The sequence below is a fragment of the Salminus brasiliensis genome, chromosome 2 (assembly GCF_030463535.1).
Source record: "Salminus brasiliensis chromosome 2, fSalBra1.hap2, whole genome shotgun sequence".
Lineage (NCBI taxonomy): Eukaryota > Metazoa > Chordata > Actinopteri > Characiformes > Bryconidae > Salminus > Salminus brasiliensis.
The window spans coordinates 52,864,259-52,891,747 of NC_132879.1; the positions used below are offsets into that span (position 1 = coordinate 52,864,259).

A 27,489-nucleotide genomic window follows, 5' to 3' on the forward strand; every position below is an offset into this window, starting at 1 on the left:
CGTTTCGCACCGGCTCCGTCTCTGTCTCTGTCTCCGTCTCCACCAGGCTCCATAGGGTCATATGAACGACGTATTCAGGAAAGACAATGCTACATACATCTGACTCAGATGTGTACACAAAGGCCACATTGTTAATGTATGCGATTCGCGTGTTTTTCCACTGAAAAACAGCTGTCAAAGACCACGGGTGTACGCCACCGTGTCTCTCTGCCTCTCTAAGCTTTTATTATTATTTTTTTCTCGCTCATATGTTCAGGGATTCAACCTACCCCCATTACCACGAATGACCCAGACATGTGCAATGTGTGCCAGCCCTGCGTCTGGCTCACTGGAGGTCATGGCATAGCACAGCCGTGCCATCTAAGGTTACAGTGCTGCGGGGGGGAGGAGGAGGAGGGGGTGGGTTGTGATGAGGGGGGTGGGTGGGTGGAGCAGGCCTTGCCCTGCAGGCCCCGTGTGGGATAAAAGGAGGCTTCGCATTTATCTCTCAGTCTATTAAAAGTACAGCACAAACAGCTCCCGCTATGCCAAACATTGTTAGACACACTGGCTGTGGCTGTATCCAGAGGGAGTGGAGCTCAGCGCCGCATTTAACTCCTCTCGCTCCGTCAGGTCTTTCAAGGACACTGAGGAGGCCTTATAATTACTCCCACTGCAGTTTGATGCGGATGGATGACTTGACTTGAGGGATGTTGATCATTCTGCCACTTTATTGTAGAGGTGGTTGATTTTGTTCTTGTTCAGTTATTAGATATTTTTTAAATGCCCTTCACCGAGGAGGTATCTGTGTGCCTTTATAGTGCATGATTCAGAGCGGGCTACTCTTCCTCCTCCTCCTCCTCCTCCTACCTGCTTTTCCAATAAAAAAAACGCAAACAGGTTGGAATACGTGTGTGTTTGAGAGGGAAAAGAAAAGCAAGAGCAGGTGACTGACGATTAGTAACAAATCATATCTCACCTCATTTGTATATGTTTTTTATCTGGTCAAAATTTTATGATGAACGGACCAATAGAAATGCTCCAAAATGACCGGAAATCAAATATTTTTACATTGACCCCTATTGAAAGTTAAGACGGTCTTTTCCTTCTCCTGTAAAGTTGCCATTTTGGAGAATTGAAGGCTTTTGTGTGACTGCAGCGATACATGTATTTCACTTAACCTTGTATGGCACCAATTATGCAGTGGTAATTGCGTAGTGCTACCCTTATTGGTGTGTGGTAGTTCCTGGTAGCATGTTTGTGTGTGACGAGTACATGACTGTGTATTTAACTGTGTCTTTGTGTGTGTATTTGTCTTTGTATTTATGTGTGCATAATGAGTGTCTGTGTGTGTGTGTGAGTCAGTGCTGCGGTAACACACTCTCGTGGGGCCTGTGGTAGTATGACTAAGCTGCGTGTGTGTGCCTGCCCCCCTCCGCCTGAGGTAAACCACAATGTAGCCCACACTCTCACTCATACGCACACACACCACTACCTCCTTACCCTCACCACAGACCTCACGCCAGCCGGCCGCCTATTACTCATACGTGGACATACACCGTACACGTACACGCCGCTCGGCCTCCTGCAGCTCACGCTGCACGGCAGCGCATCACGCATGCGGCCCTTCAAACCCTGCAGCTGGTACCCTCAGGCTGGCTCCAACACAGCGGAACATGCGGGCCAGTGGCAGCACAACGCGGCCCGCCTGGCTGCCCTTAAGGACAGAGGTGCTACGCGATCCTCCTTTAGGCTCACTGAGCAGAACTGTAAACAAGGATGCCATTAATAATGGAGAAAGCTCAAGAAATATCACACCGCTCAGCGCAGCCAAAGAGAGTGAGAGACAGGGAGTGTCACTACTGTGTTGACTGTGCTACATGTAAATAAATACGTTTACATTCCTCTCTCTTTCTCTTCCACAGATGGCCTGCTGAGAAGCGATTGTCTTTTTGTACACAAAAGCGTGCCCCTGATGAAGAGGCGCTCTGGATCGAGGTGGTATTCTTTAGGCAGGAATAAGGACACCTCTGAAAATGGAGATTTTCTCCACAGTGTTTCATTGTGTTCTCAGAAAATGACACTGAGCAAATTGCTTTTTTAAACATAGCCAGTGTTAAATTCATTCTATGGATGTGACTGAAATCTCTGACCTTATTCGATTCAATTAAGGTCTGATTCTTTAGGAATCCGTTTCATTATAAAACCTCAGACTTCCTTACTGAGGTATTTATAAATACCCTCAATACAAATGAAACAAGCTTGTTTTTGGAGTTTTACATTTGAAAATGATACTTAGGCAAAAAAGGATTACAAACATACATGTGTATCATTCTGAATTCAGTCAGTCATCAGTTTTGAAGCAGTAAAATCACAATGCATAAAAGCATTTTTACACCCTGTTATACAGTAAATGTAGCACTCTTAAGATTTGAACTGAAAAGCTTGCCACATATACTGAATCATTCTTAATATTACCTGTGCAATTAAATTATTACCGTAATTAATATATCACTGTGCATAATGCATCTTTACAACCCTGTTATGCAGTGTGTGAACACCCCTGTTATGCTCCTCAAATATGCTACAACCACATGTATACTGAATCATGCTGAATATTAATCCAGTGCATTTCAATCACATCACCTTTTAATCAGTATAATCACAATGCATAAATGCATCTTTACACCCGTTATGCAGTTAATGTAGCACTTTAAGATTTGAACTGAACAGCTCATCAACTTGCCACATATATACTGAATGATTCTGAATATTAACTCTGCATTTGAATCACATTAACTTTGAATCAGTAAATCACAAAGCGTAAATGCACCCGTTACACAGTGTACACACACCCGTTATGCAGTATATGTAGCTCTGTAAGATTTGAACCGACCTACTTGTCAAATATGATATTGCATTCTTACACCCCTGTTAAGCAGTACATTGCCACAGATATACCCCCTTAGGCAGTGTGCTGACACACTTTGCACTGTAAGATTTGGAAATATTTGACACTTTTATTGTCCGTTTTCGGGCTTAAAGTTGGAGAACGGACGTCTTCATCCACCAGGAGAGAGAGACACAGTCCTTTGGGGTGAGGTAGTAGGTTGTATAGTTTTAGGGTTGAGCCCTTGCTGTGAGATAACTATACAACTTACTGTCTTTCCTGAAGTGGCCGTAATCCCATCAATCAAGACAGCGCTGACGCGTGAAGAACCTCAACGCAAAGGCATAAAGAATTTAGTAAATGTCGTGCTGGTAGCTGCAGTAACACTCCTGAAAAAGGTTCCAGCAAGGATTCTTCGGCGAGATGCCAAGGGATAATCACCTTTGGTTTCTTGAAGAACCTTTCAGTGGATAATTTTTCTAAATTAGAAGAGAACTTAAACATAAAGGTTTTATACCCATTAAAGTTTCCACTAGAACTATAGCTCATTTCAGAACCCTTATTATAAGAGTATATGTAAATGAGCCCTTAGTGGAACATATTGGAGTAACGGGCTGAACGTGCTGGAGTATCTCACACCATGTTGAGTGCTCTGTCCTCTGTTGGGAACTGTGAGACAGGAGGAAACAGAAGAGTGCCGAGCAGCTCTCCTTTGGGTTCTGCTGATGTTTACTCGTCTCTGAGCCCAAACGGGATTCGCTGCAGAGCAGGGAAGCCTCTCTGTGATGTTCGTACAGGGTGAGGTAGTAGGTTGTGTGGTTTCAGGGTCGTGATTTTGCCCCATCAGGAGATAACTATACAACCTACTGCCTTCCCTGAAGGGCAGCAATACAGCACTAGATACCAACAGCAAAGTGGCACTAGGTCAGCCCAGTAGCCGAGTAAGTAACCACTCATTGAAAGTCATTATTTTTGTTAATTTTTTTTTTTATTACCTGGATTATTGTTATATTATATACTTTTTTTAGTGTGAGCTGAAAATCACTAATAAAGATGTGACCAAAATCTGTTGTCTGCCTTAATTATTTGTGAGGAACATTCCTCAAATCTGCGTTACAGGTGTCATAATATGCATATTAACAGTCGTTTATGTCATTATGGAGGTCAAACAGGAGTCAGATGTTATACTGATTATAAAAATCTGTGATATTGAACGCTTCCACTGCTTTATTAAAAACAGACATGTCTGGAATAGATGATCGCAAAAATAAGGAAGAATGTTCACACTAATATTTATGTAAAATTGCTGATATTAATTATGCTTTGATAAAGTTGTCAGTTAGTGTGTCCCAGTTCGGGGGCTGCCTCTTTTGAAGGCTGTATTTAAAGGCTGATTGCATCACAGTAGCACGACTAGGCTGCCCAATTGCGAAGGCTCCTTCGTAAGTGGCCGAGAAATGTATCCATGGTAACAAAGGATCTGATGGCCAGCTAACATATCCCGAGATTCATTGCATACCGGCGAGGATCAATAAACACACATTTGCTGAAATCTGTTGTCATTGTTATTTAGTATTAGTATTTCATAACTATATATATGAATATATTGTATAATGTTATAATCAAGGACATCCCAACGAAACATCAGTTACAATATTAGAAGTTTTGTTTAGTAGAACAGCAGTAAGGGTAGGAACAGCAGTGCTCCACCGCAGAGTAGATGGTCTCATTTCGGTTCGGCCTATACAGCCAGGACACCCCTAAATCTGGTATTTACCATTTACTGCACTACAAAGATACAAACATCAGGACTCAGGATTCATCTGTCTAAAGCACGTAGTTCCAGAAGGCCGTTGTCTGGGTGTTCTCTGGCGAGCTTTAGTCTTGCCCTGATGATTTTTCTTTTGACAGAAAGGGTTCCCTCCTTCAGAATAACTTGTGCAGTGTCTGTCTGATGGTAGATGCTGTACTTTGACATCAGCAAGAGAGGACTACCTGTAGGTCCCGTGCATTTTAGGGTTATTGGGGACTTCTAACTTCTATACACATCTTGTGGTCTGCTAGGACGTCCTGGTCTGGCTATGTTGACGCATTTGGACTGGACAGTGAGAGACAGAGAGGCCGATTTCTAATAGTTCTGAGATCTTTTTTAACTCCAGGACTCATCTGCTTCTACCACCTTCTATCTGAAGGCCTCAGAGAGCTCTTTGAATCTTTGCATGGTGATCTTCTTCACTACTCACTTAAACCATCAAGAGCAGACCAGACAAATGTCTGAGGTTTAAGTAGGACAGGCTTCTCCAGAATCTTCTCTAACCATGTTATGATCATCTGCAGCTGATTCTGATTTTAGGCATTTTAAATAGGGATTCATTTGGTGGGTTTTCTTATTTTCCCTACAAGATTTTCTATTAAATGATTGTTTCACTGCATTGCCTTCGTCTCTCAATATTATTCAACTGAAGATCATGTGCATCGTTGCACCCTAAGGCTCTGTTACTGTTTTGGCAAAAGCACCTGTACCCTCTCCTGACTATAATCCTAAGCGGGAGACCTTCAAACTGGCCAGTCTCCAGCAAACCATCCGATATTGTTCCCTCAAGCAGACAGTACATAACTATCCCCTGCCTTCCCCAGAGCTGCTGGTACTGTAAATAAAACATAGCCGTGGCCTGAGACAGCCATTAGCCTGCGTTAAGAGAACAGCTACATGGCTGCAGGCTGACCGGCCTTTTACTACTGCAGAATTTATGGGCACTGGCTGGCATCCAGGGGGGCTCACAGAGACTGGCACACAGAAGAGGAGAGCCAGAGGGCTAGGCCGGAAGCGACAACACTGAAATAGGCTCATGGTAACACTTTTTGTCATGAAATGCTAAAATGACAAAAGTTTTGGGACACCTGCTCGTTCATGTATCTTGCTTTTGTTGGAGCAACTGTCTCTACTGTCCAGGGAAGAAGGCTTTCTTAAGATTTTGGAGGAGCATTGCTGTGAGGATTTGATTGAAGTGTTAGTGAGGCCAGGATGTTGGATGAGCACCACCCCACTTCATCTCCTCAGCTACTGAACACATCTTAAAGCACCATCATTCCAGAGAACACAGCTCAATGCTGGGGGCTTTATATCCCTCTTGCCCAAGTGCCAATAGGTTCATGTTAATCTGCTCCAGAGAGTCCTATTCTGTTTACAGCACTGCTTTACAAAGAGTAGACGAGCTGTGTGTGGGTGTGTGCATTTGCACATCTGTGTCAGCAACGGGTGCAACTTATAGTAGCTGAATGCATTCATTAGAAGGTGTGTCCACAAACATTTGGACAGTTAGTGTATCTACATCCATACATCCATGTATACGTCTTAATGTCTCTTTGCCTACATTGCAGTTACAATACTCAGCCAACATGTTCACCTGGGGCTCACATGGGTGGAACGTGGGCTAGGTGGGTTCCAGGTGGGTTCCAGGTGGGCAAAGGCTCTGAGTGGGTGTTACTGGGACCCAAATGTGCCCTATTGTTACAGCCCACCCTAATCTCACACGGATCCCATCTAGGCCCCATGTGCAGTGTACAACTCTGATGGGGCCCATGATTAACCCCTGCTGTTCCCACCACTGGCATCTTTGTGTTCCCAGTTGGACTAACCACACAGGGTTGGGGGGGGGGGGGGGGGGGGGGGGTGTCACATTTCTTCACATTTTAACCTGCATGATTCATAAATCAGGTGTGAAAGTGCCTTAATTGGTTCATGATCTTGCCCTGGCTGGGACAGGTATCTTAATTAAACCCCCCTAGCAGTGTTACCTCGCAGATAGTTATCTAAAGTTCATCAAAACTGCACAGAATTTAATTAAGCTTGTATAATTTCACCCACACATGAAGATCAGGCTGGCCTGAAGGCTGCTCTGCTTCGTTCAGCCTACTGCCATGTATCAGCAGGTGGCAGCACAAGTCATAGCTAGGATATATTCTGTATGGGGAACAGGTGTCTGTCCACTGACTTTAGGGTGATGTTTACATTAACTAGCTTGAGCACCTGCACACAGCCCAACGTTAGCCAGCAGGCTAGCTAGCTTCTTCTTAGCATGAATTTCATAACATATGGACGGTATTACGATCTTTTTGAAAATCATAGATTCATTAATTTAACTAATTCTAAAATAGTCTGGTATTTTTTTAAGATTTTCTAATCAACACTAAAAAAATAATACTCGGTTATTTAATATTTTAATGTAAACACTGCAGTCGCTTAGCAACAGCCCCACAGAGTTGGCAACCGTCACCGGCGTCCGGCGTTGTTTTCTCTTCCCACCCGTATTCCGTTAACGCCCTTCCTGAGCTGTGATTGGTTGGTAGTTTCGCGACTCCGGTGCTACGATTGGTCCACTCGGTGCCTAGCGCGCAAGAGAGAATGAGGTAGGAGCCAATCCTAGCACACAAGGCGGGGCTTGCCGGAATACGGGTGGGTAAAATAGGAAGCGCTGCCCCGGGGCGTTGCTTACAGGCGAGCCGGCGCTTGTTTATTGGACGTGCGGATTGGTGTGCTGGGGGTGTGTGCTCGCCACGGCCATCCTCAGCTTTACCGTCATATCCTGAACTTTTCGTTGAGATTTGGATCGGGATATTTTGACAGCAGTGCCGGGGGTGGGGGGTTTGGGTGGGGTGGGGTGGGGGGGCAGGGGTGTTAAGCAGGGCTATGGAGCAGCGCTGAACCCTGGACTGGGCGAACTTCACTGAGAGGTAGCGGCAAACTTGAGTACTACAGTAATAAAGGACAGCCTTTAGAGGCTTTAATTAAATAATTATTCTGTAGACGTTTTAATAGTTGTTAAAGTGTATAAAGTGATTTTTAATTAATGTCAGAATTGTTTATAACTAATAAGCCAGTAGTCCTGAGTGCGCCATGTAAACACTGCTGGAAGCTGCAGTTAACCTCTCGCAGCAGACCACCAACGTCGATAGACGTTGCCATCTGGTTGAATGTAGGTCGATTCAGTACTAGGGTAACGTCTAATGCCAGCGTCACTTTCACTTGGAGTAGTGACGACAGCTGACGTTGATATTCTGTCGGTTTTATGTGGTGATGTGGAGCAACCATAATCCAACATCTTGCAAACGTCACATGCCACATTGACGTGAAATACCAACATTTAGCTAACAGTTAAAAAAACAAACAAACAAAAAAAACAACAACTCTCAACTTCATCATGTTAACGTCCACACAATGTGTAATTCTAACATTGTTAGACATTGGAGTGACGTTGGTTTTAGAATTTAACGTCTGTACAACATTGGAGCTTGATGTCAACCCAGTGCTGTTTATTGGTAGATTTGTGACTTGTGACAACCAAAATTCAACTACAATTAAACTGTGCAACGTTGTTTCAACGTCAGATTTTCATTTTCAAACGTCTGTTCAACGTTAGAGTCCAGCGTGTTTCTGACAGGGCGATGTAACGCTCTATATTGAGTCTTTATTTGCATGGCTGGATGGATGGATGGACCTAGCTAGTGTTTATCTCTCATTCCTAATTCACAGCATTGTAAAACCCTTTAATCTCCTTATCTTAATATTCTTATCAAACCTTTTCATTGACAGCATTATAAAAATTACTTTATCTTACTGATAACAGCTCTAAAATGTCAACCATTGAATCTTCGTTAGAGGGTTAGACACTAGTCCCTCCATGAATCCATCATCCAGCTGGTCAGTATTTCATCACTCTTAAAAATAAAGGTCCTACAAGAGATTCTTTGAATGAGGCCACAGATGAACCACTTTTGGTTGCTTCAGAGATCAAGTTTGTAATAGGGATGTGTGAGTGTGAAGAACCTGGTAAAGGCTTGAAGAACCTGATGTTGTTGTTTTTATGGCATCAACCAAAGGTCACCCAAGACACCTTTTATTTTAAGAGTGTATTTTGAAGGTATAAGATCTCTGAGGACATTTTGGAGGTTCTTCAGGAAGAAACTGTGGAGGAACCTTTTAAGGTCTTAGAGGAACCTTTGAGAAAAGGTTCCTTGAAGGTTCCTCAGAGCACCGTAAGAGGTTCCTCCACAGTTTTAAACTGAAGAACCTACAAAATTTCCTCAAGGATCTTATACTTTTACTGCTCCTGGGCCGGATTCATTAAAGCTTGCCTAAGAAAGAACTTACGAAGGATCTCAAGATAAACACTAAGATGTTCATAAGAGTATTCTTAAATGCAGTTCCCAAAAAATGCTTAAGATGCTCTCAAATGTTCTCTAATTAAAAAAGTCTTAAAGATTTTCTAAAGATTTTTTTTTTTTAGGCTGTTTGTAATATGAGTTTTCGTAAATTTAACGTTTTTAATTTTCCAATATTGAATTATATGCAGTGAAAACTAACTAAAAGAACAATCTCCACTTTTAATCCTGTTATTTCTAGTAATTCGACCATTTTCAACTCTTACAGTCTAAGACAAGTGTGAGGCTCTCATACGGTTCTGAAAATATTTCAGAGCATCCATTTTTTTGAGAATACCATTTATTCTCATTTTCTTAAGGGCCAAGGCGATGCACCATGACCCGCCTGAAAGAGCACAATTGGCCCTGCTCCGGGTCACTTGCTGGCTGACCCAAGCGTCTGCTATCCGATGCATCAGAGCTAGGTACCCTTTGGTTGGCCAGTGACGTTGCATGGCGGCACTTTGCAAGTGGCAAGTGGTGGTGGCTGGTTGCGGATATGTCAGAGGAGGCATGTGTCAGTCCTCTCCATTACATGTGATACGGGGAGAGTACTAACGAGTGGGTTGGCTAATGGGCTGTCTAAAATTGGGGAGGAAAAGTGGGAACAGAAAAATCTAAAAATTCTTAAGACGTTTTTTAAAGAAATAAAATAAAATAATTGGCATTAAGAGTGGGAGTCTATTAGGACCAGGCTAGCTTTTACCATTTATTTGACAGGTAAAGAGTCTTACATGGTGAGAGGCATAGCACAAAAGCATAAAGCATAACATTAGATTATCCCTAGTTATTATCCCTTCTGTTTATTGTAATTACAGCACATACCCACCTTCTCTTGGGTGGAACTGCTTCTTTTACTGAGCCTTTTTAAATGTTTTTGTTTATACTGGGTCGGAGTTATGTAGCTGATTCTACACCTTTGTGTGGCTTCCTCCGATCCTGCCCTTAGCTCCCCTGCATACCTCAGAGCACTGTTGCCATAACATGACAAAATGGGTTATGTGAGGACAGGAACCTGATGATGTAACTGCAACACTACACTACACCTTCTGCATATATGGGCTGTAGCCCTATGAGGGGGCTTTATTTCAAAGCAAGATATCTCACTTTAGCCAGAAAGATGAGGCCTACAGATAAGCCTGTCCTATTGGAAAAGGGCTGAGGAACGTTCCTATCGGACAGTCCTCAGCTTTGGGATTTATGGTTCTGTATCTGGCTAATTGAGAAATCCTGCTTTCTGAAATGCCTCAATTTTCTCAATATGATGTCCCTCTTTGTCTAAGCTTGAGTTGAGCTTAGCCTTAAATAGACAGTCAGGACAGTCTCGAAGGCTGTGCATCCGCTTTTTTGAGCCCATCCCGTCCCTATTGTTGAAGTAACAGCGGCCAGGCCTTTACGACTGCTCACACGCCGCGGTTAGGCCCGTCTTATCTGATGCGAGTGCGTCTCGCTTGCCCTCTTCCATTGGTAAGGCGCCAGGAAATCTGCTTCTCGCCGAGAGGCAGGAGAGTAGTGTGTGGTGGGGTTTGGACTTTGGCCCCCGCCGGGGCCAGTGTATTTATTGGCTGCTGCTGCTAGAACAGACTCGTGAAGAGTGATCTGGTAAGCACTGCTTTCATTCTGCTCTGTGCTAGCGTTGGGTCATGGCTGTGGGGCTTTAATATGTTCGGGGCTTCCTCATGTAGACCTCACGTAGCTTGTAGAGGATATGCAGAGGAGAAGAGCCTCGTCTGGGTGCCAGATCTGGGCTCATATTTTTAGAACCACTGTTTTTTGAGGAGTGTGGCTGAGACCCTTTGCATGCAGTCAACACTGAGTGTTGACTTCTTTGATTTTGTGAACAGCTATTCTGCCTTTTGGGTGAGCGGTCCCTGATCGATCTTCTCTGAGCTGCAGGTTGGACAGAAGTGCATCCAGGGAGCCTACAGGTGTGAACTGATGCCTGAGACGTTGACCATGCAGCCTGTAGTCTTTGTTGCCTTTAGGAAACAAACACTAGACATCGGTGTGACCAAACATGCATGTCTGCTTTGATTTTTTTCTCCGGTTCTCATTAATCGGATGTTAATCGTTAATCTGTTGTTGTGTACAAGACTCATTGGGTTGCGGTCACTCTGTAGAAGCTGTAGAAATTAAGCTTGTGCACTCCATGTGGCAGCAGCGTTGACCAGCTTTTAAAGAAATAGTTTCCATCCCTGTTGTTGTTGTTATTGTTGTTGTTGTTGTTTGTGTTGCTTTGCTGCAGAGACATAGACCGTCTTCCTGTTCCTGTGCGACCAAAAATACCCCAGGGCCTGAGTTATTGTTCAAGCACAATCATGTGGGCCAGCCGAGAGAGGACAATGAGAGGAGAATGGGCTGAATAGAGCCTTATTACTTTAGCAGTCCCCTCAGCTTTGACCCTCCACTGCCTGCTTCCCCTGCTGCACGTAGGCTGTGCTGGCTGCACACGGGGAATGGTCTCAGTGTGTGTGTGTGTGTGTGTGTGTTTGTATATGCGTATGTGTGTCTTGTGAACCATCCTCCCTGTCTCTTGCTTAAGAGTGTAAGCGGAGCCCTACAGCTGTCTTAAACAGCCTGTACTGATATTATTATAGGCTGTGGGACGATTACGTGATGACCATTCTCTTGTTTCATTACATCCTTAGTGGACATTCTGGAGTTCTGCAGTTGCAGATGCATCGAACCCCTTAACCCTTGGACTTGGACCTTCCTTTTTTTTTTTTATACAGTAAATGTACTGTAAAACCATGACAAGTGCAGATTAAGCACTGTGAATGTAAGGGGAGTGGAAACCACTGTGAGAGCTTTGTCTCCTACCACCAAACTACACTAGAGGAGTTTCAGGAGCCCAGTCCGGTCCAGTCCAGTCCAATCCAGTGACCCAGTGGGGTGCAGAACAGAACAGAGGGCAGCTACAAGCGTGTAAGGTGAATATGGGATGGGTCAAGTGCGAGTGTGGGTGTGTGCGTGTTTGCACGCCTGTGTGGCGAATATGCGATGCGTAAAGTGTGGGTGTGTATGTGTGTGTGTGTGTGTGTTTGTGTGTGTGTGTGTGTGTGTGTTTTCTGGTGCACACGAGGCCGGCTGAAGTATGTGTGCTTGGAAGGAGTGGTGGTGGGAGTTGTTCTGTGGTGTAACGGTGGTGTGCATATATAGCAGTTGTAAGCTATGTACTGTATGGTGTTGAATGGCCCTGCTGGCTGCAGGGGGCATGGCTATCCTGTTCTTGGCTGCAGTGCTTTGTCATGAGGCTGGAGTCACGTGGGAGTCTCTCTCCCTCTGTGTGTGTGTGTGTGTGTGTTTTTGTGTGTGTGTGTGTTCTCTACTTTGGACAGAGTCCGACAGTCTGGCATTTTGCACAGGTTATTTCACCCTAGCTGCTTCTGTGTCATCCTGACTTTCTTTCGGTCCTGCTTTCCTGAGGTCTTTTGGTATCAGCCATAACATTAGCACCACTGACGGGTGAAGAAAAAACATTAGCTTCATCTGCTGCGGCATCTGCCACGAGGTGGATCCACATGTTAGGCAGCGTGTGAACAGTCATAGACAAGCATAAGAACCTGAGTCACTTTGACTAGAACCAATTTGTGCCGGCTAGACGACTGGGTCAGAACATCTGCACCAAAACATCAGGCAGGTCTTGTGGGGTTTTTCCCGGTATGCAGTGGTCAGTACCTACCAAAAGTGCTCCAAGAAAGGACAACCACTGCACCAGCGACAGGGTCATGGGCATCTAAGGCTCATTGACGTGATCCATGGAGGTCCCACCTCACAACTTACAGGCCTAAGATTGGTCTTGGTGCCAGATACCACAGGACGCCTTGTGGAGGTCTTGTGGAGTCCAGGCCTCAACGGGTCAGAGCTGTTGTGTTGGCACAAGCCAGGTGGTGCCTGATGTAATGGTTGATCGGTGTACAGTGGCATACAGATGTTCAGGAACCCCTGGTCTAATTAAAACTGTCTGTTACAGTGAAGAGCTAAGCCAGTAAAAGGTGACCTGATGAAAGGACAAAGGGCCTGAAGCAAAAGTTTGGCCATTCCGCATGGCCAGGAGTTAGTAAACACACCTTTGGGAGGAATCACAGCTTGTAAACGCTCTCTCTGTCTGGAGGGTTTAACACATTCTTCTGGCGAATGACTTCCACCCCATAAAAAATCGAATTTCTATAAAACATTGGAAAATTGGCATTTCTTGCTCTTGGGCTCCCCCTACAGTTGGGAAGTGTAAGTCACACTTTGAGCCGCCAATAAATGACACTTTTCTGGACAAGCTGAGAGATTCAGGACCATCACCGAAAGTAAAAAAGCATGTGGACTGAGCTGCTAGTGTAAAATAACAGTGTGTTAGCAGTGTGTCGAGCCCGGAGTAGCAATGATAGAGAAGCTATTCTCCCTATTACAGGTCAAAGGAGCGTCACAAGAATTTATGAGGGCTGAGACCTTGTTAAAAGTTGTCCGAGAGCTCAAATCTCTTTCTGTCCATCTTTATAGACAGCAGAGTCCGGCAGGACAGCTGTGGTCGGGCCTTTATCGCAGTGATTTTGAAATGTCCTCAGCATTGCCTTTAAAGCCAGCGTGCTTCCTACCACAAACCCACCGCTGCCTAGTCACTGACCTACATTTCTAAGCAGTATGGTTGTCTGTGTGGGTCTCCGGTGGGAACACAGTATTGCAAAACATGTCTGTGTGTGTTTGACACGGCTGCTCTCTAAAGCACCGCACTCGTCTGTTCAGAGGAAGATATTGCTTCATCTTTCAGCCCGCTCCAACAGACGGAGCAGGGGAAGATGTCTACCATGGTGTCCTTCTCAAGCAGTCAGAAGAGTTTGCTCTTCAGGATCACGCCAAAGGCAGCTCTGGAAAGGCAGGGGCTAAGGCCAAGTCTTTCCAGTCAGATGGTGCAGCAGCAGAATGCTTCCTGTCTAATGCTGGATATTTATTGTCGGTGTTTTCAGGGTGCGTTTTCCATCACGCCATGGCCCAGTTTCAATCAGCGTTTAGTCATGTGCTATTTTCTCTTCCTTTAGTGGCTGTGGTGTGGGATGAAGCTGACCATATCACCAACACAGGCTTCAGCTTTCAGTGTTCAGTGTCATGTTCTGGACACGCTGTATTTTACAGTTCCATATAGACTAGCTACAGGCACATGATGAAGTTTAGGTTCAGGTTTTGGGCTAAGGTTTCATTATGTTTAGTTTAGGATTGGGGTTAAGTTTAGGGTTGAGATTAAGTTTAGGTTCAGGTTTTGGGTTTAGATTTCATTACGTTAGTTTAGGATTGGGGTTAAGTTTAGGGTTTGGGTTAAGTTAAGGTTCAGGTTTTGGGCTAAGGTTTCATTATGTTTAGTTTAGGGTTGGGGTTAAGTTACGGTTCAGGTTTTGGGCTAAGGTTTCATTATGTTTAGTTTAGGATTGGGGTTAAGTTTAGGGTTTGGGTTAAGTTTAGGTTCAGGTTTTGGGCTAAGGTTTCATTACAATAGTTCAGAGTTGGGGTTAAGTTTAGGGTTAAGTTTAGATTCAGGTTTTGGGCTAAGGTTTCATTACAATAGTTCAGAGTTGGGGTTAAGTTTAGGGTTAAGTTTAGATTCAGGTTTTGGGCTAAGGTTTCATTACAATAGTTCAGAGTTGGGGTTAAGTTTAGGGTTAAGTTTAGATTCAGGTTTTGGGCTAAGGTTTCATTACGTTTAGTTTAGGGTTAAATTAAGGGTTAGGGTTGCAGTATGGAATATGGTTCAAATCAGAAATAGATTAGGTTTTGGATTAAGTTTAGGTTATAGTTTGAGGTTATGATTAGAGTTAGGGTTACATTCAGGACTAGAATTTGGATTACTTGTAGGTTTTGGTTTAAGGTTAGGTTTGGGATTAGGTTTTTAGACTGAGGGTAAGGTTATACTCAGGGTTAAGTGGGTAAAGAGTTTGGGATAGGTTTGAATTTGGGATTGAGGTGAGATTTGGGGTTAGGTTTAGGTTTTTAGAAATAAGGGTTAGGTTTAAGGTTTAGGTTTTTAGGGTTATGATTTGGTTTGTGGTTAAGAGTAGGGTTAGGATTAGTTTTTGGTTTTGGACTGAGGTTAAAGTTAGGATTAGTATAATGTTCATGTTTTGCGACGAGGTAAAGGTTCGCATTAGAATTAGGATTAGGGCTATTTAAGGTTTTGGGTAGAAGTTAAATGTATGTGTAAGGTCAGGTTTAGGATTAAATTAAATAGAATAAGTTCTATTCAGTAGATATTAAGTTGAAAGTTAGTGACTAAATAAAAAGTACACTCAAATATGTATACAAATAGATATAAATATTATATATATATATATATTTTATATTTATTTATACAAATATAATGCAAATAAATATAAAAAATAAAGGACTTTTTTCTCTTTTCTCTATTTTCTCCTTTCATTTAGTCATTAATTTAATGGGACTGTATATTGCTGTATATTTCTGGCCTTGAGAGCTAATGTGGGCCTGTTTGAGGGAGTGAGAGCGAGAGTGTGAGAGAATAAAACGTAAAGGTGCAAAGAGGAGGAGGAGGGATATACAGCTGAATTAGCTCTGCTTGCATGCAGTTAACCTTTCACTTAAGGACCATTTTGTTACTTAGCCAGTGATAATAATTCCATTTTAGAGCATCAATTTCGTACCTCTCCCTAAACTGGCCTCGGTTACGCGGTGTCCTAATCAATATAGCTCTTCACCTTTGGTCAGTGGATGAGATAAGGTGCTGTAACACACTCTTGTGTTTATACCATGGAAAGGTGAGCTGAGCCTAAAGGCCTATTTGGACTGATGTAGTTTTACATGTGGATAATGCAGTTGTTACCAGTGTATCTCTAGTCATTTTAGTCCCATCTGATTCTGCCATGTCAGTCATTTTTATAGACTGTGAGCTCCCATGTCCCATGTCTTACCCCTTCTTTTGTTGTTGTTGTTTTTGTCATTTTCAATATGGAGGCTCCTGAGCAGGCATGTGTCTTGTATGGTGTCGAGGTTAAACTAACCAGAACCTGCAAACTAACCAGAGTGGGCACTGCAGTGGGGCAGTGGTGGCTCAGCAGTTAGAGCTCTGTGCTATTGATGACAGGGTTGTGGGTTCGATACCCGGGCTCAGCAAGCTGCCAGTGTTGGGCCCTTGAGCAAGGCCCTTCACCCTCTCTGCTCACTGGGTGCTGGAGTTGGCTGCCCACCGCTCAGGGTGTGTGTGTGTTCGCTACCACAGATAGATCAAATGCGGAGGACACATTTTGCTGTACAGTGTTCAGTGACAGATATGTGCACCTTTACCTTTACCTTTATTTCTGTCTCTGTCATTTACACCGATTTCTGACCCTGTGCACATTACAGGTCCTGGGGTAAAATGACATTACCCCACCTCCCCATGTAAAACTAATCACATCCAAAAAGGGTTTAACACAGTGAGCTTCTCAGAGCAAACGTGCAAAGTTCTCCCCAGTGACTCTGTGACCCCAGCAGAGGCAGGTGGCAGTTCTCGCCAGGCCCAGGTTGGTTGATTGAGAGGTTGTTGAACCGCTGTGCTACTCGTGCCATTTGGCAGAAGGATCCAAATAAGAGCAAAATAAGTAAAAATAGAGCATGTTTACACTTTAGGTAATGATTCAGCACTCTCTGAATTTTCTCATTTCACCACAACATTAAATTCAGAATTCAAAATCAGAATTTGATGTGATTCAGAATCAAAATTTAGTTATGACTCATAATCAGAATTGGGTGTGATTTAGAATTCAGAATCAGAATTTGGTGCTATTCAGAATTAGGATTTGATATTATTCAGAATCAGAATTTAGTTATGACTCATAATCAGGATTTAATATGATTCAGAATTAGAATTTAGTTATGACTCATAATCAGGATTTGAAATGATTTAGAATCAGAATTTAGTTATGACTCATAATCAGGATTTAATATGATTCAGAATCAGAATTTAGTTATGACTCATAATCAGGATTTAATATGATTCAGAATTAGAATTTAGTTATGACTCATAATCAGGATTTAATATGATTCAGAATTAGAATTTAGTTATGACTCATAATCAGGATTTGAAATGATTTAGAATCAGAATTTAGCAATGACTCATAATCAGAATTGGGTGTGATTTAGAATTAAGAATAAGAATTTGGTGCTTTTCAGAATTAGGATTTGATATGATTCAGAATCAGAATTTAGTTATGACTCATAATCAGGATTTAATATGATTCAGAATTAGAATTTAGTTATGACTCATAATCAGGATTTGAAATGATTTAGAATCAGAATTTAGCAATGACTCATAATCAGAATTGGGTGTGATTTAGAATTAAGAATAAGAATTTGGTGCTTTTCAGAATTAGGATTTGATATGATTCAGAATCAGAATTTGATATGATTTAGAATCAGAATTTGATATGATTTAGAATCAGAATCTGAATTTGATATGATTCATAATCAGAACTGGATGTGATTCTGGGCTTGATTCAGAAGTTTTTCAACAACTAAGAGCATACTTCACTGAAAATTAAATAAATAATAAATATTTTTACAATCAATCATAACTGTGTAAATGTGATTCGTTGATGAGAAGCATCATTCTGATTATTCTGGCCAAAAAAAGGGAAGAGTGCAAACAGTGCAGATGACCACACCAGCAGACTGATGTATTTGACTACACCCTTAACATTTACCTATTCTCTATCTCTCTCTCTCTCTCTCCCTTTCTCTCTCTCTTTCTCTCTCTCTATCTCTCTCTCTCTCTCCCTTTCTCTCTCTCTCTCTCTCTCTCTCTCTCTCTCTCTCTCTCTCTCTCTCCCTTTCTCTCTCTGTCTCTGTCTCTCTCTCTCTCATTCTAATGCAGTCTAATGCGTGATTCAGTGATTGCCGTGGTCCGGCGCCATGGTGGACATGCCCAGTCTATTCAGTCCGTTGTCTCCAGTGGGGGAATCAGTGTTGGACAGCCCACTGTGTGGGGAGCTGATCATGAACTTGGAGGAGCTTGAGGACATCACCTGCTCCCTCAGCGAGGACCCGTTCAGTCTGCTCTACATGCCCGACTGGCAGAGCTCCAGCACCAGCTCTGAAAGCTCCACTGTTCTAGGTACCCATATACAGAACACACACCACACCTGTACACCTGTAAAAATGCTGACTTTAGATCGTGTGAACTTTTCATGACTAACTGGGAAATGAGAAAGCAAGTTTAACCAAGGTTTCTATGGGATGAACTGAGATGAACACACACACACATAAACACACACATGCCCCTGCTCTAACATACCCGTAAACACACACTGAAAGAGACTGGTCTTTAATTTTGATTCTGCTGTGACTGAGGTATGAGAAGAAGCTGGTTCTACATACACTCTTGGTTCTTTGAGCTTTGAGAAAAACCACTTTTGGCGTGAATCATGTTTGTAATAGAGATGTGTGTGAGCCTCTTTACAAGTTTCTTCACACTCACACACATCTATTCTCATTCACCAACATCTTCCTAAGAAAAGTTTGTTCTCTAGAAAAGTCCAACTGATAAGTCTAGGTCAGATCCATGACTTTTTCACAGCTCCGCTCTAATGCCCCCCCTGTCCTTGTAAATTGAACAACCCCCAATAAAAGAACTTTGGTCATTATCAGAATCTTTATGACTCTTTTTAATTATTGTCAATTTTTCCCTTTTACTCCCAATTTGGTACTCCCATTGAACCCACCTGTTCATAAACTCCCTAGCACCAGCAATGCTCCCGACAGTAGAAGGATAAGGACTTAACACACGTCTCTTCCAATACATGGAAAGTCTTTTCGAACTGCTGCCAATGTGGCATCGCCAGGTGCCCATCACACTCAGAGGACAGCGCTGGGTCCCCAGCTCCAGCACAACAGCTAACAGATGCCCGTGCCGGCCAACATCACTGAAGAGGGTTGAGGGGAAAGAGCGCCATCTACCCACCCTTATTTGAGGACTGTAGCAGTGCCGTGTTTCTGGATGATGAGGGTGTGAAAAGCTGAAAGTTAAAGATCCTGTCTGTTTAGGTCCTGTGCCTTCCTGGCATTATCTGATTGAGTCAAGGTATACCAGGCATGCTGTTTAATGCTGAATCACTCAAATAAATCATATGAGCTGATGTGATGCGCCACTCATTTCCATGAAGTCAGAGTAATGAATGGGCTTTGTTGCCCCAGTTTATTTAACACTGCCATATTTTCAGTCTGTAAGTCAAACAAACTGCTGGGCTCGTTTGCTTCATTTTTCAGACTGTATGTTTGTGTATATGTGTGTGTGTTGTCTTAGATATCCCGAGCCCAGCCTCTAGCCCTTCCTCTACAGTGTTTGGAGCGGTCACAGGGCCGGACGAGACCACCACCAGCCCGCTAAACCTTGAGTGCCGCGTGTGTGCCGATCGTGCCTCTGGCTTCCACTATGGAGTGCATGCCTGTGAGGGATGCAAGGTACTCGCTCATGCTGACGCAAACATATATAGACACACTGTTACTGTAACAGAGGTCAATGGAAAACTGAGCCATGTGAGAGTGAGGGCACGATGACCTCTGCCGTCATGTCACTTTTCCCCTATTTGGCACGAGTCAGTGCTGTGATGTAAATGGGCTGTAATGTAAATTCTCTCCATTTGTCTTTCCATGGTACATCCGAGAATGGCCAATTACTCCAGCGTGAATATCAACACACTGCCTACTTGAACTGTGTCTGCCTAAAAAAAGTCACATGCAGTTTCTTAGAAAGATGGAAACTGTGTTTCGTGGTGTTGATGGCTTTTGCACACCCCAAATGACTAAAGCCAAATTGTTGTGGAATTTACTTTCTTCACAAAAATAAGATTAAACTCGGATTGCGGTGATTCAGCCTTACATACAGTATGAGGACAAAAGTATTGGGACACCTACACATTACACCTACATGAGCTTTTATGACATGCCGTTCTAAATCCATAGGCATTAATATGATGCTGGTCCTTTGCTCTCAGCTCTAACAGCAGCAGCAGGTCTGGAGCTCTGCTGCAGTTATTGAGTCAGTTGGAGGCTTTTCTGCACTCTGCTCTGAGCTCAGCACTCGGCCCTGACCCCGCTCTGTAACTTTACGTGGTCTGACAGACACTCGGTGGACACTGAGCTGCTCTCTGTGAGCTGTTCCTCCTAAACGCTTCCACTGTTCAATAATAATACCACTCACAGCTGATGGAGGAAGATCTAGGAGGGAGGAAATTTCACCAGCTGACTTGTTGTCGTTGTAGCGGTGTCTCCTATTACATACAGAACCACGCTGGAGTTCAGTGAGCTCCTTAGAACCACCCAGTCTTTCATTAATGTGTGGAAAGGCAGACTGCATAGATAGGGGCTGGATTTTATACACCTGTGGCAATGGGACTGAATTAAACACCTCTGAACTCAATGATTAAGAGGTGTGTCCCAATACTTTTGTCCAATTAGTGTAGCTTGATGCCATTTCATGTTCATGTCATGAAGCTGTGTCTCATAGTTCTACTGTGCCTCATTTATACTATGACAGTTTTCCTAAAATAGAAGTCATAGCAGTATATTTAATTGCCTTGTACAGTGCTGGCCGATATGACCTCAAATCAGTATCACGATTAATCAAACATTTTATTTGGGTTATGATTAATGAACGATTATATAAGCTGCTGGAGTTGCTCAGTTGAACCAGTGTTTGAGCTTTTCTCCATGTTGCTTCCATGACGCAGAGTGGACGGTCCGAGTCACATGACTACACAAATAGGCACATGGGCATCGATTAATTGCCCATCCCTATTGCTTACAGTATCACAATATTTTGCAGTATACTGAATCGTTACCCCTGTATCATGATACGTATCGTATCGCCAGGTTCTTGCCAACACACAGCCCAAATACTGACACCCCTCTCACTCACGTTTGAAAAATAAAGTGAACCCTTCTGGTGCTTGCCCTGCCCCACTTGGAAAAGGCTTTTCTGCAGCCCACCCTGTGCTTCCCAGGACCAGTTTTCATATCTCAGCACAGTGGCTCTCCAGCACTGTAGGCTGCAGACAGGTGGACATGGACGTTCAAGTTAACTAAGTTTGCGTTCCAGCCTCCCTGCCCTCGGCTCCTTATCTAAAGCCCATCGGTCCCAGGTTTGTTCTTGCCGGGGACTGTTTCAAGCCTGCAGGTAAGGCTGAGAGTTGTAGTTGCTTGTAGTGGTTTAGTGCTGTCTTTGTTGTTCCTTGTGATAACGTGTGTTATCTACTTTGTAATTGCCATATCTTGGATATGAGGGCAACAGGCACAAGAGTCAAGAGGTTCATTGCGTTGTAGCTTTGACTCACGCCAGTGTTATTACAAACAAAACACAGGACTGTGCTCAAAAACCTGGGAAATTTACATAAAACTTACTTGTTTATCTATTAATTGAATAAATTAAATGAACATAAGAGGAGTAGAGTATGTCTTGATGTGTGTCGGTGGGATAGCTTAACTGAACTTAACCATTTCCAAGCCTCTGCTGTATGAGCCAGCCCTGTACCTGTGTACAGGTATTTACCAGCCAATACATGCTTAAGCTAGCTGTGCATTTTCTGCATTTATTGTGTAGGTTTATAATCCAGTAATTAAAAGAATCTACTTTTGCTGCTAAATGTTAATGTTTACATGCATAATGTTCAGTGTTTATGCACTACATTGAGTTCTAAACTCTTACAGTTCAGAAAAGCAAGGCAGAATCAGTTTTTCAAATTATAGACCCTTTAAAACCATAGCAGGTGGGTTGCTTGTTTATATTGATGTTTATGTGTATTTACTGTATTATAATATTATACTGTATTTTATACAGAATACAATACTGGGATGCCTTTAGATATTTGCATAGCACTGTCAATAACGTATGCATGTGTAAAAATAAAATAACAAAAAAACAAAACACAAATTAAATAAAGTAATTATTTACATTTATTATAGATATTTTCAGACTTGTAAGCACAGAAGCTGATATGAACATGGTGTCCCTCAACTGAGCTGTAAGGATTGGTGTTTATCTTCATCTCACTGGGTTTATTTTTACTCACAGAATGATCACCGTGTTAAGGATGCGTCAGGAGAGCTGTTTATAGCCCACGGTCCACCGTACAGTGCCGATGATTAAGTGTGTGTTTCCAATGGCAGGCATGTGTTCTTGTGCGGCATGTCTATGAAGTGTTCTGCACCACTGACCCTTCACACACATAATGAAGTACTGGTACCCAGCCAGTGGGCATCAATTCTTTTAAAGCTCCCTTGTCACACGTAGACACTAATATGAGGTCTGACGCAACCAGACCAGCCCCCCTACCACCCTAAAACACAGCATACACACCACATAGATATACACACACACACACGCCAACCTTGGGGTTCCTTGAGGTTCTTTTGTTTTTCATGAGAGTTATGGTCCTAGTTCCTATTGGCCTGACTTTCCTGTTGCTGCCCCTTCCTCAGACTGTCCCAACCGTCTGACCTCGGACCCACTTGGCAAGAGCACCACCTGAATGGAGATGCAAATAACCCAGTTTGTGCTTGTTGCCTTCAACTTTACAATAATGCAGAGGCATCTGTGTGAGGAAGGAAGGAATCGATAATGTTTGTGATTGCCTCAGTGCTGCAATAGAGACCTGCAAACAAAGCTGAAGTCGCGATGCCATGCACACACTGAAGCTCTGCTAGATGTTCGATCAGGCTGTGTGCACATTCCAAGAATTAGAAGAATAAGCATGAAAGAATTCAGGCAGGTCCTTAATTATTTGGACAGTTTGTTTGGATTGAGATGAGTTTTTTATGTAGATTAAGTATTTGGACACAGTTTAGTTATTTTGGCTCTGTACGCCACCACAGTAGATTTTAGGTGAGGCAATCAAGACAAGACAAGACAAGAAGGCATTCAGCTTTAGCTAAAATATTGCATTAACCGTTCAGGAATTACATTGCATTGTCACATGATGAAAAATAATTGGACAACTGTCTGATGAGCAGTTTAACGGACAGATGTGGCTTTTTACCTTATTATTGCATTTCCCTTAATGGGACTTCAACATGAGGTGTCGATGCAAAAGGTGAAGAAAGTCGTCATTAGGCTGACACCCCCCCCCAAACAAAGCTATCCGAAAGAGACAGTATATGGACATAATTATTTGGACACCTGCACCTTCATTGATTAGAGAATTAAAAAAGAGTTTATCCTGCTTTTGTTGGAGTCTCTACAGTCCAGGGAAGAAGGTTTTCTACTAGATTTTGCATTGCATTGTTGTGAGGATCTGATTGCATTCAAGCGACAAGAGCATTAGTAAAATCAGGATGATCACCACCCCATCTCATTGTGTCAGCAATCAGTGCAACGTAAAGAAGCTGAATGCATTTATTTAGAAAGGGTGTCCACAAACTTTTGGAGCGGTGGTCACAGATTTATTGCTATGGTTGAAGAGAAAGACACTTTTGAGGAGGTTGGAACCAAAAGGAGGTTTGTATAATGGGCAAAGTTTTGAAGGCATACCACAGCAGCACTCGCGCAATGCCCGAGCCCAAGCACCTGAAGAGACAACACACACAGTCGCTATTGTAGACGATGGCCGTGATGTAGACGCGAGAAACGTCAAAATCACCATAACTTGTCTATTCATGTTTAAGGCTGATTAATACTTAGTACAGAGCAATGCAGACCACCGCACCGGGCCATCTGCATTGCTAGTTAGTACCTTGGGGATTTTTTTTTGGGATACAGCTGGGTGAAAGTGAAGTTATAAGTCCCCTTTTCTCCAGAGATCACATTATTTTTGAGGTTAGCAAACTGTGAATTTTTTTTTTATTATTAAATACCCGCTGCACTGCTGACTGTTCTGCTGAAGGTCTTGTTTAAACCTACAGTTTTGCTCTTAATATGTAAACCTTTATTGACAGTTTTGTGCTCAGTCTAACTTTTTGGAGAACAAATTGATCATTCAGATTAATCCACTAATTGACAAAATAGTCTATAGACTAATCAATAGAAGAATAGTCCAATCACACCTAGATTGCCTTATTTACAAATCCATTGAGGTGATGTACAGAGGCAAAATGACACAAATTGTGTCACTGTCCAAAAACATATGGACCTAAATGCATATTTTAAGAATAAATTGCCCACAGTCGTCAGTCAGTCGTAACATTTGTTAAAAAGGTCCAGGGCATGAAGGTGAACCTTTATGTCGTAATGCGGTATGTAGTATAGTAATATGGCGAAGGAAGCGGATAAGCAGATAAGCAGAGTCCAAAAGGCCCTTTTAAAGCCCTAATCATGAATTGCTAAAGCAGAGCTGTAGCTGCTGTGGTTGTAACTGGGTTAGAAAATAGAGCGTAATGAAATCATGAGGGAGGAGTCTGTGGAGACAAAATAAACACCCACACATTAATTATTACCTGATAAGAGGAACTTGAAAAAGTCCGAACACCATACTAAACCTTGCATCAGCACAGTGTGCCGATGATTATTGTGCATCAGTGATCATTTCAAAACATGAACATTGAGCTTTGCACTTTTTGTTTAGTCGTGTGCCAGTTTGTATGAATTGTGGTATGATGTTATAGAGTATCAGGTCCCAATCAGGTCATATTTGCCCCCCCCGATCAGATCAGAGTGTCTTAATGCTGAGTATAAGCTGATTCTGATCCAATCTGATCCGATCTGTGTGTTAATATAAACAATCCAGTCCCACAGTTTAGATCAGATGAGCTCAGTGTTTCTATAATAAGACTTTCTAGACTGATTTGATTTAGTTTAGTCGAGACTTTTCTTAAAATCACTGTTTTATAGTATTTAATATCTTATAATCCAGTCTGACTCTCCTCCCTGACCAATCAGCTCCCAGCTCCTTTACAACACTGCAGTCTGATCACTTTGTGTGTGTGTGTGTCTGGACTGGTATCTGTGGTTGTTGGTCTACTGGTGTGTATTAACTGGTTTATAGTGGGTGAATGTGCTGTGTGTGTTAGCATTAGCGTTAGCCTCCACTCGGTTCTGAATGGGTTCTTCAGTGCTGGTTTAAAAGCAGAGAAAGGCGTGCGGTTCTCCCGCTGGTAAGTGTCAGTGACAGTTATATAAGGGGTCAGATATCATGGTCTGTTTTCATGTTCCACTATAAATAGTTCTGCAGTCCACACTGCAGAACCTCAACTCCTTTATTTACCTCCTGAGAACGTCCGCACTCCTGCTGCAACCGGCTGGGCTATAATGTCTTTAAATCTTGAGGACACCAAATGGTGCTCAGAGACAGAGACTCGATACTTGATCCATTAAAATATGCCTGGATCTCCCCCGATGCCTGTCCATTGGATCGGATCGGGACATCCCTATTATAGAGTACTTTATGGCAGTGTAGTTAAGGCCTGCTGGGTGCCACTTGTGCAGAGCAGAGCTATTTTTGTGCTCTGCTTGCTTTTTTTTTTTTTCCAGGGTCATTTTGACCCTGCTCTCTGCCTCTTACCACCCTGTGCCATTTGTTTATATACAGCTGGGGTGTGATCTCCAGGAACGTGTAGCGCCTGGAATATTAAGAGTGTGAAATTCTTGTCAGGAGCAGGTGTTAATGTAGGCTAATGTGTGGTTGTGGGTGGATGCACTTCCGTGGAAAGTAAATTTGACTTGCTTACTCTCAAAGTGGCAATCAGTGACTCACAAATACGCCTTATCAAAAGGGCAGTGTACATCACTCCATATCAGGCCACTTTAGTTCAGATGGGCTGTGAGAGTCATTATTGAACTGATATGATGTTTATATTGACCCAGTGAATCAAAACAAGGGAAGGCCGTTGATCATTGAAATCACTGAGCCATGTTGATATTAAGCCTGTCTCTGCATGGTTTCTCCACAGGGTTTCTTCAGGAGAACTATTCGCCTCAAGCTGGAGTATGACAAGTGCGAGCGCAACTGTAAGATCCAGAAGAAGAACCGGAACAAGTGCCAATACTGCCGCTTCCACAAGTGCCTCGCCGTGGGCATGTCCCACAACGGTGAGTGCTCTCCCCCCAGCCTTTCAACGGACATGACCATTGCACTTTTATTGGTTTATACTGCAATCACATCGCTGTTAGATCACGTTAGATCACTTTATTGGGCACCATGTATGAACGGAATCACTGTATATTACACACAATATCTTGTATGTAATGATTATGCACTTTATACCATCTGCATGGACTGGTTAGTATTGCTTGTGCAACCATATTTATCAAAAATCAATCTGGCGTTTGGAAAAATGGCACAATTTATATGGGGAAAAAAGTTAACATTAATAGGCAGTGCAATCAAATATTAACCTGCTCACCACAGCCAGTGTTTGTTTTTGAAGTGTGCCTATCCAAACCATAGTCATCTGCTAGATGAGCATGACGTCAGCGCTTTTAGGCAGTACACTGTAGCCAACGCAAAATAAAATAGCCATATTTTCTTTAGCAAATACAGATGACCTGGGTGACGTGGAGATACATTGCCCTCTGCTGCTGTGGGACGTTCACCTTATCAGATCATCAAGGTTACTCTAGTCTTCTAGTGCAGGGCCTGGGAAAATGATGCATTACAAAACACCCGAACCTCACTCCCCAGCCGCAGCTGCTCCAGGCCGTCCTTGAACTGTATATCTACTGTTTTCATACAGGCGCATGTGCAGCCGCTGGGAGACTTGGCTTGAGCCAGTGTTCCTCCTCTCTGAGCCCAGGTTTACATCACATCACACCACCTTAGCCCATCTCCCCACTCCTGCCCTTTGTCCATGCAGGGCTGTAGTGTGTCACCTGTTTGGTCACCTAGTGCACTTTCTATAGTGTATGTTTATGTGTGGGCTGAGGTCGTGCTTAGCTTACCGAATCACGGTTAGCAAGTATAACATAGCCAAAATAGTAGCTAGATACATATCTATACAACCCACTAACGTTACATTGATGGTGTAATTCCATTTCTCATGTACTCCGGAGTGGTCTTTATTTAGTCTGACTCTGATACTTAAGTATCGTTGCTTATTGTTTTTAAATATTATTTTTGTTAATATGAATTGGTAGTAATAACCTACAAGGCTAGTTAAAATACCTACTGGTAGCTAAAACAATTTTTTATCTGCTAGCATCTGGCATGGGTAGATTGATGCATCGATATTTTTGATCCTGGTGTTTTGAGAATCAATCCTGTCATAAAATATTAATACTCTGTTGTTTTTTAAGATATATCTGTCTTAATCAGTGAGCACTTGTTATTTATTGGGACGTCTGATACTGATGCTGAGGAGAACCATATTACAAAAGTAGTACAGTACATTTGGAGGCATAGATTGAACAGTTTAGTTACTACTAATTCAGAAAATCTGATATATTTTATTGATGTTTCTACACATTTGAGCAGAAATCACAGTCACATATAATGATTACTCCTCGTTACGTTCATAGGAAA

At 42.8% G+C, this 27,489-nt stretch overlaps 1 protein-coding gene across 8 annotated transcripts in view; it reads left to right on the forward strand.

Annotated features, from left to right (window-relative positions):
* The window catches only part of pparaa (peroxisome proliferator-activated receptor alpha a), a 63,309-nt gene that overhangs the window by 29,388 nt on the left and 6,432 nt on the right, over nucleotides 1–27,489 (forward strand). For 4 of the 8 annotated variants that reach the window (XM_072673153.1, XM_072673160.1, XM_072673155.1 and 1 more), the window contains 3 exons: nucleotides 17,919–18,158; nucleotides 19,347–19,504; nucleotides 25,922–26,060. In XM_072673153.1, coding sequence (XP_072529254.1) covers nucleotides 17,957–18,158; nucleotides 19,347–19,504; nucleotides 25,922–26,060 — 499 coding nt within the window. In that variant the 5' untranslated portion in view covers nucleotides 17,919–17,956. Of the gene's footprint in view, nucleotides 1–1,904; nucleotides 3,935–7,543; nucleotides 7,604–11,636; nucleotides 12,001–16,534; nucleotides 16,570–17,918; nucleotides 18,159–19,346; nucleotides 19,505–25,921; nucleotides 26,061–27,489 lie in introns of those variants that run through there. The other 4 variants (XM_072673156.1, XM_072673157.1, XM_072673159.1 and 1 more) reach the window with 4 other exon arrangements.